Source organism: Phocoena phocoena, chromosome 3 (genome assembly GCF_963924675.1).
Source record: "Phocoena phocoena chromosome 3, mPhoPho1.1, whole genome shotgun sequence".
Taxonomy (NCBI): Eukaryota; Metazoa; Chordata; class Mammalia; order Artiodactyla; family Phocoenidae; genus Phocoena; species Phocoena phocoena.
In genome coordinates, this window is record NC_089221.1 from 133,909,461 (window position 1) to 133,923,489 (window position 14,029).

General features: G+C 37.1%; 1 protein-coding gene across 2 annotated transcripts in view; it reads right to left on the bottom strand.

The window, feature by feature from the left end:
• Positions 1-3,005: 3,005 nt before the first annotated feature.
• Positions 3,006-14,029, bottom strand: part of SOX30 (SRY-box transcription factor 30) — a 32,394-nt gene continuing 21,370 nt past the window's right edge. The window contains exon 5 of one of the 2 annotated variants that reach the window (XM_065874727.1): positions 3,006-3,387. In XM_065874727.1, coding sequence (XP_065730799.1) covers positions 3,006-3,387 — 382 coding nt within the window. The remainder of the gene's footprint in view (positions 3,388-14,029) is intronic. The other variant, XM_065874728.1, reaches the window with a different exon arrangement.

A 14,029-nucleotide genomic window follows, 5' to 3' on the forward strand; every position in this document is an offset into this window, starting at 1 on the left:
AGCTAGGCATGCTTAACTGCTATTGGATATTGTTTCACCTAAGAGATACCCGTATTTCCCAGCCCAAATTATATTGTGGATCTGTAAACAATCTAAACTGACTTCTGATCCCAGCATTAAGGGAGAGAAGGAAGAAGATTAAAAGAGTAGCCCTGACTCAACAGCTATTAAAGTGAAGATTGGGGAAGGACTAGCCTGAACACAGATAGTTAGGACACACTGAACTATCCTCTATATTATTCCACTGCCTTACAAAGGGATTCCCCCAATGAATTTGTCTATAAGAACAAGGTCCATTGGAGATATTGCCTCACACCTCTCAGAATGGCTATAACCAAAAAGTCTACAAATAACAAATGTTGGCACAGACGTGGAGAAAAGAGAACCCTAGTACACTGTTTTTAGAAATGTAAACTGGTGAAGCCACTACGGAAAACAGCATGAAGGTTCCTCAAAAAACTAAAAGTAGAGCCATCATATGATCCAGCAATTCCACTCCTGGGTATATATCCAAAGAAAAGGAAAACATTAATTCGAAAAGATATACACACCCCAATGTTCACAGCAGCATTATTCTTTTCACTGCAAATAGACTGAAAATAGATTTAGTCCCAACTTTCAAGTAGCTGAATTATCAAATTTAGAAAGTCAAGAGCAGTCTTTCTCTAAAGGTGCTAGTTGGAATCCAAGCCTTTTAGATATTCTGACAATATTTGGTCAAATAATTTTGGGAAATACAAGATGTGGAAGCAAACTAAGTGTCCATCAATAGATGAATGGACAAAGACACACACACACACACACACACACACACACACACACACACACAATGGAATATTACTCAGCCATAAAAAGAATGAAATTTTGCCATTTGCAACAACATGGATGGAGCTGGAGGGTATTATGCCTTTTTGTTTTTGGCCACATCACGCAGCGTGGGGGATCTTAGATCCCCGACCATGAGGGACCCATGTCCCCTGCAGTGGAAGCACAGAGTCCTAACCACTGAACCGCCAGGAAATTCCCTATTATGCTTAATGAAATAAGTCAGACAGAGAAAGACAAATACTGTATGTTTTCACTTATATGAGGAATCTAAAAAATAAAACAAACAGCTATAGCAAAACAGAAACAGACTCACAGGATAAAAAATAAACTAGTGATTACCAGTGAGTAGAGGGAATGGGAGAGGGCCAAGATAGGGATAGGGGATTAAGAGGTACAAACTACTATGTATAAAACAAGCTACGAGGATATAGTGTACAGCACAGGGAATATAGCCAGTATTTCATAGTAACTTTAAATGGAGTATAATCTATAAAAACATCGAATCACTGTTTACACCTGAAACTAATATAAATTGTAAATGAGCTATACTTCAGTAAAAAAAAGAATAAGGTCTGTGATCAAAACCCAGTTCAGTCACTAAGGTGCGATTAAAATGAAATGGGATAAAATGGCTCAAACTGTCACAATACAACGGTGTAGACATCTGTCATGGTGTAGACATCAAATGTGCTGTAGCTCCAATGTGAAGTTACATGTTTATTCTCTACCAAGAAATTCAAGTTTTGGTCTTTAACCACATTCAGATGATGTTGCACAGAGTAATAATAAATATAAAATGTGAAAATAAAAATTTTATTGGGAAGAGGAAATGTTACATACAATTAAGTGTATGGTTGATGAGATGTATCATACAGTAACAGCCTTTGCTTAAGGAACAGGTTTAGTAAAGGAAGAAGTTGGAAGCTTAGTATAGGTTTCCATACATAATTTCCAAGCAGCTTTAAGTAAAAGATCTCAATTTGCATAAATTATACAGATCATTGAGAGAAAAGTGTATTGGTTTGTGGTGATTTCTGATCATCAATTCACTTTGTGTCTTGTAGATCTCTTTTACCCTGATCCCAACTCTGGTTGTTCTGGTCCTGTTCTAATATGGTTCTCTCCATCCATAAGTGGGCATTTACCCAGAGGCCATATCGCAAATAGGATTTTTTTGCTCATTATGAATTAAACAAATTCCAGGTGCTCTTAAATGAACTCCATGGTTTTAAAGACAGCTGCTTGGACCAAATCTGGAAGAGTTCTTCCATTTAGGGAGTGTTTAAGTCATAGGTACACATCTGTAAAGAGTTTGGAAATGGCATCATAATATGTGCACACCATCTTTGTTGATACAGTTTCAAGTAAGCTAATAGGATCTGTATAATTCTAGAGACTATTAAGTTAAAATGAATATCTGCATGTGGTATGGAACCCATTCTCATTTGAGCAATACTCATTTTGCTTATTTCTGTCTCCCAAACAGAAAACATCCAACAAGAACAATTTTCTCTATGTTTATTTAATTATAACAAAAGTAGAACAATGCATACCAAATGTAAAAAGATATCCAAAAAAGATGATGAGAATGTTTAGGAACAGAAATGACTAATTTAGCTGAAGGAATTACTCAGGTTCCATTAAAACATATTTGCAACTTATAATTGGTTATTAGTGTAAATTAAATTTAGTAACTGAGTCCCAATTTACTACTAAAAGTTATCAAAATATTTTCAAAATGTTACATAAAAAGTGAAACATCCATAAGTATTACATAAACACCAAACAAAACATCATATAAAGAAAAATAAATGTATCCTGAGATAAAATACAAATCACACTTGTCATGCCAGATTATACACCCCCTTTCCCCTCACATATAATTGTGAGGATTCAGTGTTTTGCACGTTCCAAGATAAAGTAATGATAATATACGCTGATGCAAATTTCAGCCATAAAAATAAACTACTTCATATCTTAAATATTCCTACGATGAAACATCAGGATTCCAGTTTCACTAATCAAAAGTTTATGAAGGCATAAATTGCATTTGGTTTTGACTCCTCAGATCACAGCTGAAAACTCTCAGCAAAGCATTCTAGGCTCTTTTTTTCACATCAAGTGACCCAGAATATATTTTAAGAAATATTTATTTTCTGTACATATTTGTTTTATAATTATAAATTCTTGAGCACTTTTTCTTCTTCCTCATCATCACTGTCAGTGACATTGACTTGCTGGATGTTAGAGGGAGTTGTTGTCGGGGCTGTGAAGACACTTTCCAAGGCTCCAGTGTCCAGCTGAGGCACGAGATTTAAGTATTCCTCCCCACTGTGGCTATGACTGTTACAGTAAGAGGTCCCATCCATGCTCTCACAACTCCAAAAATCTTCACTGTGAGCACGTTCATCTGGGTAGTCTCCATAAGGATAGTCTCTATTTAAAGCTGAAAACATAGCCTCATGGTTCTGGCATCTGTCTTCATAATAACCAAGGCATTCTGGCACTGCACTTGGAAAATTTCCATAGCCAAAAGGAGGCCGACTATAAGGGCACGTGCTGTATCAGAAAGACAAAAAAGGAATTCGATCATAACTTGTCCACATGTTGCCTTGTATACAGACTAACTGAGCAAGTTTAACTGGCGCCTAGAGAGCTCCCAAGATAACTTTCTGCAACTACTTCATGTACTCATCCACACGTTGCCTAGTCCCAACATAAAACAAAGTAAACAACATAAAGCAAAGTAGGCTTATAACTATTACCTATTATCAGCCTCCGGTTTCTTACCTTTGGCAGCCTTAATAAAGAAAAATTACTTATCTGGGCCTTTCTCTCATGATGCCTTATGCCATGTAAGGTTTTAGAAATGCAGACACCTTCTGTGCTGTGCTAAATATTGACACTTAGTAAGCAGTGTAACAACTGTTCTTACTAGTATTTGAAGCAAAATTTACAGGAGGTGGGGGGAAATGTGTAACTGGGTTGAAATCAAGAGCTCTTGGGGATGGGGGAGGGCACTCGAACAGAGGATAACAACTTAATTTTTAAACTCACTTTCAATAATTAATTATATTAAAACACTCAATACCAGAAAGATTTAGAACTAATATTAAAGTGTGGTTTTCAGAGATCTTTTCCAAAAAAAAATTTGGAGTGTGGGAATGTGAAGAATTGAAAAGATCACTTTGCTGTTTTATAAACTAATGGTTTTTCTTGTAAGGCAAATCTAAAAATTCTGCCATTCAAACCCATTTGTCAATTTTTTAAAAAAAGTATGACTCCACTTTTCAAAGGCACAGAACAGGAATCATTGGAAGAGTTATGTAGAAAAGTCCAACCAAAAGTTGCCTGGACTCACGGACTCCATCTAGTGACAGATAATATAAGCATAATAACCATGCTCATTAGCAAAACCCAAGACAAGTTGGGTGTTTCATTTCATGCTCCCACATTTTTTTTTAAAAGGTCAACTTTGTTTCCTTCCCTTTAAAAATATAAGTATGATTGACATAATAGACTATCATCTCAAATTCTTTGTAAATATAGGGTTTCTTCAGTGGTTGGTGTCCTACCCCCAAATCTCCAAGTGCTAGGGACCTTGCCCGTGTTCAATATCACAAATATGAGACCTAGTTTCTGAAACGTTTCAGGTTTCCATTCCTACTGCCACATCCTTATTCAGGCATTTTTACTTTAATACATACATCCTGAATGCATTGTACTTGCAGCTACTATGACTTTGCTCGGTAGCTCTTCCACCTTTAGATCTCTCCATCCATTGGATTCCACAAATACTTCAAGGGTGTGCTCAAATCTACTTCCTTCACAAAGCCTTCTTCTCTTCAGCTAGGAACAATTCACCTACTAACTATTCTTTTAGGACTCAATATAGGCAAGATGTTACACAAGGTTTGGTGGAGAATTTAATTTAAAAAAAATCTAAAATCCAGGTAGTATATACTTGATATGTGCTAAAGTGTGCTATAATGCAAACATCACACGGTTATATTGGTGTGGTAAAAACAAGTTAGTATTATATCTGGAGAACAAAAAGATCAGTAAAGATGAGAGTAATCCTGGACTTCCCGGGTGGCATAGTGGTTAAGAATCCACCTGCCAATACAGGAGACATAGGTTCAAGCCCTGGTCTGGGAAGATCTCACATGCCGTGGAGCAAATAAGCCCGTGTGCCACAACTACTGAACCTGCAATCTAGAGCCTGCGAGCCACAACTACTGACCCGACATGCCACAACTACTGAAGTCCACGTGCCTAGAGCCAGTGCTCCACAACAAGAGAAGCCACCCCTATGAGAAGCCCGCGCACCACATCGAAGAGTAGCCCCTGCTTGCCACAACTAGAGAAAGCCCGCATGTAGCAATGAAGACCCAACACAGCCAAAAATAAATAAATAAATTTATTGAAAAAATAAAAAAGAGTAATCCTAAAAGGTTACATGGATGAAAATGAATACCTACAGAAGCATCATGGTGTAGTGGGAAAAGCAATCCTGAGGGGTGTGTAATGATATTTCAATGTTGTTTAAAGTTGCAATTCCCTAATGATATATGATATGGAGAATCTTTTCATATGCTTAATTGTCATCTGTATATGTTCTCTGGTGAGGTATCTGATCAGGTCTTTTGTCCATTTTTAACCAGGTTGTTCATTTTCTTATTACTGAATTTTCAGAGTTCTTTGTATATTTGGATAACAGTCCTTTATCAGATACATCTTTTGAAAATATTTTCTCCTAGTCTGTGGCTTGTCTCCTCTTTCTCTTGATACCATGTTTTTTGATACAAAGTAGCTTTGTAGTAAGTTTGAGGTCACGAATTGTGAGTCCTCCAACTTTGTTTTCCTTTTTCAAAATTGTTTTAACTATTCCAGGTCACTTAAAATTCTATGTAAATTTTAGGATCAGCTTTTCCATTTCTGCAAAAAAGCTGCTGGGATTTTGAAAAGGATTATATTGATTTTGTAAATCCCTTTGGGAAGTATTGCCATCTTAATAATAAGTCTGCCAATGCATATACATGAATACCTTTCCATTTATTTCAGTCTTCTTTAATTTATTTCAGCAATGTTTTATAATTTTCAGTCTACAAGTTTTGCATCTCCTTAGTTAGATTTATTCCTAAGTATTTTACTTTTTTTGATGCTATTGTAAAAAGAATTGTATTCTCAATTTCCTTTTTTGAGTGCTTATTGCTTATGTACAGAAATACAAGTGAATTTTGTATATTGATCTTATACCCTTCAACTTTGCTGAATTCATTCATTCACTCTAATAAATTTTTGTGGATTCTTTAGGATTTTCTATATATAGGATTTTCCATATATAGTATCATGTGTGAAAAGAGGTAATTCTACTTCTTTTCCATTTTAGATGTCTTTTTTTCTTGCCTAATTGCTCTGGCTGGAACTTCTAGTACAATGTTGAACAGCAGTGGTGAAAGCAGACATCCTTGTCTTGTTCCCAGTCTTAGGGGGAAAGCTTTTGGTCCTTTGCCAGTGAGTATGATGTTAACTGTCGGTTTTTGCTAAATGCCTTTTATCATGTAGAAGAAGTTCCCTTCTACTCCTAGTTTGCTAAGTTTTGAAATCAGGAATCGATTTTTATCACGAAAAGGTGTTGGATTTTATCAAATGCTTTTTCGGCATCAATTGAAATGATCAGATGGTTTTGTTCCTTCATTCTTTTAATGAAATGTATTACCCTGATTGATTTCCTGATGTTGAACCACACTTACAATTCCTGGGGAAAATCCCACTTGGTCTTGGTGTATAATCCTTTTAATATGCTGCTCGATTCAGTTTGCTAGTATTTTGTTGATTCTGTAATTTTCTTTTTTGTGATATCTTTTTCTAGCTTTGGTAACAGAGTAATGCTGGCTTTAGAATCATTACCTCTTATATATTTTGGAAGAATGTGAGAAGGATTAGTATTAATTCTTCTTTAAAAGTTTGGTAGAATTCACCAGTGAAGCTATCTAGTCCAGGGCTTTACTTTGTTGGGAGGTTTTTAATTACTGATTCAATCTCTTGATATATACTTATTCAGATTTCCTATTTCTTCTTGAGGCAGTATTGGTAATTCAAGTAATTGTGCATTTCATCTAGGTTATCTAACTTGTTGGTGTACAATTATTATTATCCTATAATCATTTTTCTATGAGGTCAGAGTAATGTACCCAGTTTCATATCTGACTTTAGTAATTTATGTCTTCTCTCTTTTTTTCTTAGCTTAGCTATAAAAGTTTGTCAATTTTGTTGATCTTTTCAAAAAGCCAACTTTCGTTGACCTTTTTTTCTCTATTTCATTAAACTCTCTATTGTTTTTCTATTTTTTATTTCATTTATCGCTATTCTAATCTTTATTATTTCCTTCCTTCTGCTAGCTTTGGGTTTTATTTGCTCTTCTTTTTCTAGTTCCTTAGGGTATAAAGTTAGGTTGTAATTTGACATCTTTCTTTAGGCTAGGGCAGCTATGAATTCCTCTATCAGCACTGCTTTTGCTATATAATTCCTTAAGCTTGGGTATGTTGTGTTTTCATTTCCATTCATCTCCAAGTATTTTCTAATTTTCCTTGTGATGTATTATTTGACCCATTGGTTAAGGGTGTGTTGTTTAATTTCCAATATGTGTGAATTTTCCAGTTTTTCTTTCTGTTATTGATGACTAGTTTCATTCCATCATGGTTAGAGAAGAAACTTTGTATGGTTCCAATCTTTTAAAAATTTCTGAGACTCATTTTGTGATCTAACATATGGTCTATCCTACAGAATATACATTTTCACTTGAGAAGAATCTATATCCTGTTGTTGGGTGGAGATCATGTATTTCTGTTAGATCTAGTTGGTTTAAAGTATCATACAGTCTTCTATTTCATTTTTGATCTTCACCATTTTTGGATGGATGGTCTTCCGTTCATTATTTAAAGTATCCACAGCTAATATCATACTCAGTGGTAAAAAGTTTAAAGGTTTTCCTCTAAGATAAAGAACAGAACAAGGATGCCCACTCTTGCCACTTATTCAACATAGTACTGGGAGCCCTAGCCACAGCAATTAGGCAAGTAAAAGAAATACAAGGCATCCAAATTGGAAAGAAAGATGTAAAACGGTCTCTACTTGCAAATGACATAATAATATATCTAGGAAAACCTAAAAACTCAACCAAAAAAACTGTTAGCATTAGTGAGTGAACTCAGTAAAGTTGCAGGATACAAATTCAATATGCAGAAATCAGTTGCATTTCTATACACTAAGAGCAAACTGTCAGAAAAAGAAATTAAGAAAAACAATTCTATTTACAATTGCACCAAAAAGAATAAAATACCTAGGAATAAATTTAACCAAGGAGGTGAAAGACCTGTACACTGGAAACTATAAGACACTGATGAAAAAAATTGAAGAAAACACAAATAAATGGAAAGATATTCTGTGCTCGTGGATTGGAAGAAATAATATTGTTAAGATATCCGTACTACCCAAAGCTATCTACAGATTCAGTGAAATACCTATCAAAATCCAATGGCATTTTTCACAGAAATAGAACAAACAATCCCAAATGCTTTCTGGAAACATGAAAGACAGTGAATAGTCATAGCAATCTTGAGAAAGAAGAACAAAGTTGGAGGCATTATACACTCTGATTTCAAACTATATTACAAAACTATAGTAACCAAAACAGTATGGTATTGGCATAAAAACAGACATATAGATCAATGGAACAGAAAACAGAGCTATAAAAAAGCCCATGCATATGTGGCTAATTAATTCATGGCTATTAATTAACAAAAAGAGACAATTGGGAGAAGATAGTAGCTTCAATAAATGGTGTTGGAAAAACTGGACAGCCACATGCAAAAGAATGAAACTGGACCCCATCTTACATCATATACAAAAATCAAGTCAAAATGGATTAAAGACTTAAACATAAGACCCAGAGCTTTAAAACTCCTAGAAGAAAACATAGGCAATAAGCTCCTTGACAACTGAATTGGCAAGTTTTTTTTCTTGTTTTTTTTTTTTGATTTGACACCAAAAGCAAAGGCAACAAAAGCAAAAGCAAACAAGTGGGACTACATCAAACTGAAAAGCTTCTGTACTGTAAAGGAAACCATCAACAAAATGAAAAGGCAACCTACCGAATGGGAGAAAATATTTGCAAATCATACATCTGATAAACAATTAATATACAAAATACATAAAGAATTCATATAACTCAATAGCAAAAAGAAAAATCTGATTTAAAAATGGGCAGAGGAGCTAAACAGACATTTTCTTCCCAAAGAAGACATACAGATGGCCAACAGGTACATGAAAAGGTGCTCAAGAACTTCCCAACAGGTACATGAAAAGGTGCTCAAGAACAGTGATTAAGAATTCACCTACCAATGCAGGGGACATGGGTTCAACCCCTGGCCTGGGAAGATCACACATGCCGTGGAGCAACTAAGCCTGTGCACCACTCACCACTACTGAGCCTGCGGTCTAGACCCTGCGAGCCACAACTACTGAGCCTGCGCACTACGACTACTGAAGCCCACGCACCCTAGAGCCCACGTGCCACAACAACTAAGCCAACGTGCTGCAACTACTGAAGCCTGTGTACCTAGAGCCCGTGCTCCACAACAAGAGAAGCCACCACAATGAGAAGCCCACACACCTCAATGAAGAGTATCACCTGCTCATCACAACTAGAGAAAGGCCATGCGCAGCAATGAAAACCCAACGCAGCCAAAAAAAAAAGGTGCTCACAATTATCAGGGAAATACACATTAAAACCACAATGATATCATTGCTGCCATTTGCAACAACATGGATGGAACTTGAGGACATTATGCTAAGTGAAATAAGTCAGAGAAAGACAAATACCATATGGGTTCACTTACATGAGGAGTCTAAAAACAAACAAACAGGGCTTCCCTGGTGGCGCAGTGGTTGAGAGTCTGCCTGCCGATGCAGGGGACACGGGTTCGTGCCCCGGTCCGGGAAGATCCCACATGCCGCAGAGCGGCTGGGCCCATGAGCCATGGCTGCTGAGCCTGTGCGTCCGGAGCCTGTGCTCTGCAATGGGAGAGGCCACAGCAGTGAGAGGCCCGCATACCGCAAAAAAAAAAAACAAAAAAAAAAAAAACAAAGAAAACCAAATCAGAGAACAGTTTGTGGTTGCCAGAGATTGGGAGTGAGAGGTGAGCAAAATGGATAAAAGTGGTCAAAATATACAAACTTCTTATTTATAAAATAAGTAAGTCCTCAGGATGTAATGTACAGCATAGTGACTATAGTTAATAATACTGTATTGTTTTTTTGAAAGTTTCTAAGAGATTAAATCTTAAAAGTTCTCAGCACAAGAAAAGAATTATGTTGTATACCGAGACTAATATAACGTTATATGTCAATTATATCTAAATAAAAAATAAATAAAATTAAGTAGTGAAGTCTTCAACAATTATTGCATAACTGTGTATTTCTCCTTTCAATTCTGTCAATTTTTGCTTCATATATTTTGGGGTACTGTTGTTATATATGTATGTGATTATAATTGCTATATCTTCTTAACATTTTATTATTATTTTTGGCTGTGTTAGGTCCTCGTTGCTGCGCGCAAGCTTTCTCTAGTTGCAGCAAGTGGGGGCTACTCTTCATTGTGGTGCGTGGGCTTCTCATTGTGGTGGCTTCCCTTGTTGCAGAGCATGGGCTCTAGGCACGCGGGCTTCAGTGGTTGCAGCATGTGGGCTCAGTAGTTGTGGCACATGGGCCCTAGAGCACGTGGGCTTCAGTAGTTGCAGCACCTGGGCTCAGTAGTTGTGGCGCACAGGCTTAGTTGCTCCATGGCATGTGGGATCTTCCCAGACCAGGGATCAAACCCATCCCCTGCATTGGCAAGCGGATTCTTTAACCACTGTACCACCAGGGAAGTCCCTTCTTAACGTTTTAAAATAGATATGTGGGAGTTCCCTGGTGGCCTAGTGATTAGGATTCCAGGCTTTCACTGCTGTCGCCCAGGTTCAATCCCTGGTCAGGGAACTGAGATCCTACATGTTACGTAGCGTGGCCAATAAATAAATAAATAAAATATGTAATGTCTTTGTCTCTTGTAACAATTGTGACATAAAACCTATTTTGTTAAATACTATTATAGCCACCTCAGCTCTCTTTTGGTTACTACTTGTAAGGAATATCTGTTTTTATTTTTTCACTTCAGCTTATTTGTGTCATTGGATCTAAAGTGAGTCTCTTGTGGTAATTCCCTGGTGGTCCTGTGGTTAGGGCTCTGCACTTCCATTGCAGGGGGCACAGGCTTGATTCCTGGTCAGGTAACTAAGATGTCCACAAGCCACATGGTGCAGCCAAAAAAAAAAAAATCTGCTCAGTGAATATCATGTTTATTTTTTAAAATAAATAAAGTGAGTCTCTTAGAGACAAGATTTAGTGTGATTATTTTTTAAATTCATTCTGCCAATCTACCTTTTAATTTAATCCATTTAAGGGGATTACTGATAAGGAAATACTTACTCTGCCTTTTTTCTTTTTTTTGGCTGTACCACATGGCATGTGGGATCTTAGTTCCTGAGCTGGGGTGCAGGGGTGCAGTGGAAGCATGGAGTCCTATCCACCACCGCCAGGGAATTTCCTCAAATATTTTTAAGTTATTTTCTTAAGTGGTTACCATGGGGATTATAATTAACATCTTAAATTTATAACAATCTCGTTTAAATTGATACTAAGTTACCTTCATTAGCATATCAAAATTCTGCTTGTATACAGTACCTTCCTTCCTTTGTATTGCTACTGTCCTAAATTATGTACTTATACATTTTATATCTATTAACAGATTTTATAATAGATGTTTTATGCGTTTGCTTTTTAAATCACATAGAAAAAAGTTACTAACCAAAAATACAATATACTTGGCTTTTAAAAACGTAAGAAGGACTTCCCTGGTGGTCTAGTGGTGAAGACTCTGTGCTTCCACTATAGGGGGCATGGCTTTGATCCCTGGTCAGGGAACTAAGATCCTGCATGTCTCTGGCGAGGCCAAAAAAACAAAATAAAAAAGATACTTGGCTTTTCTATCTGTTATTTTAGTAACTTTTACCAGTGTTCTTTATTTCTTTGTCTGGCTTTGAGTTACTGTCTACTGCCTTTTCATTTTATTCTGAAATACTTCCTTTAGCATTCCTTTAGCATTCCTTGTAGGGTAGGTTTACTGGTGATGAACTTCCTCTACTTTTTTTTTTTTTTTTTGGCCACACTGTTTGGTTTGTGGGATCTTAGTTGCCCAACCAGATATCAAATCTGGAGCCCTGGCAGTGAAAGTGCCGAGTCCTAACCACTGGACTGTCAGGGAATTCCCTCTCCTTCATTTAATTTCTTTTCTTTCTTTCTTTCTTTCTTTTTATTTTTGGCTGTGTTGGGTCTTTGTTGCTGGACACAGACTTTCTCTAGTTGTAGTGAGCGGGGGCTACTCTTCGTTGTGGTGCGCGGGCTTCTCACTGCAGTGGCTTCTCTTATTGCAGAGCACGGGCTCTAGGCACACAGGCTTCAGTAGTTGTGGCGCATGGGCTTAGTTGCTCCGCGGCATGTGGGACCTTCCCAGACCAGGGATCGAACCCGTGTCCCCTGCATTGGCAGGCAGATTCTTATGCACTGCACCACCAGGAAAGCCCTCCTTCATTTCTGAAGGGTAGTTTTGTTGGTTATAGAATTCTTGGTTGATGGTTTCTTTTCTTTCAGCCCTATGCTATGCCACTGTCTTTTGACTTCCCTGGTTTCTGATGAGAAACTGGCTGTTGACCTTATTGAGAATCTCCTGTACAAGATTGGTCACTTCTCTCTTGCTGTTTTCAAGATTCTCTCCTTCTTTGGCTTTGACGGCTTGATTATAATGTATCTCTTTGAATTTACCCTACTTAGTGCTCATTGAGCATCTTGGATTCCTATCTTTCTTTAAATTTTGGAAGTTTTGGGTCAAGCTATTTACAAGTCTTCTTCAGCCTTGATTTCCTATTTACATAGAGCCTAAAAAGCAGTCAGAGGTGAAAGCTTAGGGTCTTCTCCAGTGTTTGCTGAACATGTGTTTAGCTCTGGATATGCTAGCTCTGGATATGTTTGTACCCTTGTGTACTGATTCCTCAGTATACATGGGAGATTTTCAAAGCCTCTATTCCCCATATATCTCCTTTCCCAGTCTCTTCTAGGCTTTTCAGTCTGTCTTCTGCTTGTCCTGTCTGTTGTCCCTTAACCCAGGCAGCTGTGGACAGTACATATCTTTAAATATTTTCCACAAACACTAGCTGTGAGGCCACTCCAGCTCTAAGGGAATGCTTGGGAGAGTCAAACTAAGCCCCTGAGCCAATTCCTCAGGAAGTCACCAGACAAGTCAAAAATGCACAACCATAATGCTGTAAGAACAAGGTCTGTACTGCCTCCTCTAATAGCAACAAGTCACAGCAGGAACACGGGTCACCATCCCCTTGGCCATCACTGAAGTAGAAAATGTGAGATGGCTGTGGCAAAAATACCACAGTGCTCTCTTATCAGAATTTAGCAGCTTCTTTCTTCATTAAACACCCCTCCAGCTGATTCTGACAGGTTTTGCCAGCTTAATTATTGCTTCAGTGGAGAGAGAGATTCTTGGGGCTCCCTATTCTGTAACTCTCAGTGACATTCTACCTCAGTGGTGTTTTGTACTTTTCAGAATATAAGCTTTGCACTTATTTTGTTAAATTGATTCCTAAGGTTTTTAAATTCTATTTTATTGTAGATGGAATTGTTTTCTCAATTTCATTTTCTATTTATTCACTGCTACTGTACAGAAATGCAACTGTTTTATATATACTAGTCTTATGTCCTGAAAACTTGCTGAATTCATTTGTTACTTATAATAGCTTTTTTTGTGGATTCCTCAGGATTTTCTATATATAAGATTGTGCAATATATAAATATAGTTTTATTTCTTCCTTTACAATCTAGATACCTTTTATTTACTTTTCATGTCTAATTGTCCTGGATTAAACCTCCAATAAAATGTTGAATAGAAGTGGTAAAAATGTACATCCGTGTCTTATTCTTGATCTTAAGTGGGTCTTGCTGATCTCCAGTCTTTGCCATTAAGTATAATGTTAGTTAGGGTTTTTTTGTTAGATGCCCTTTAACTAGGTGAGGAAGTTTCTTTGTATTCCTA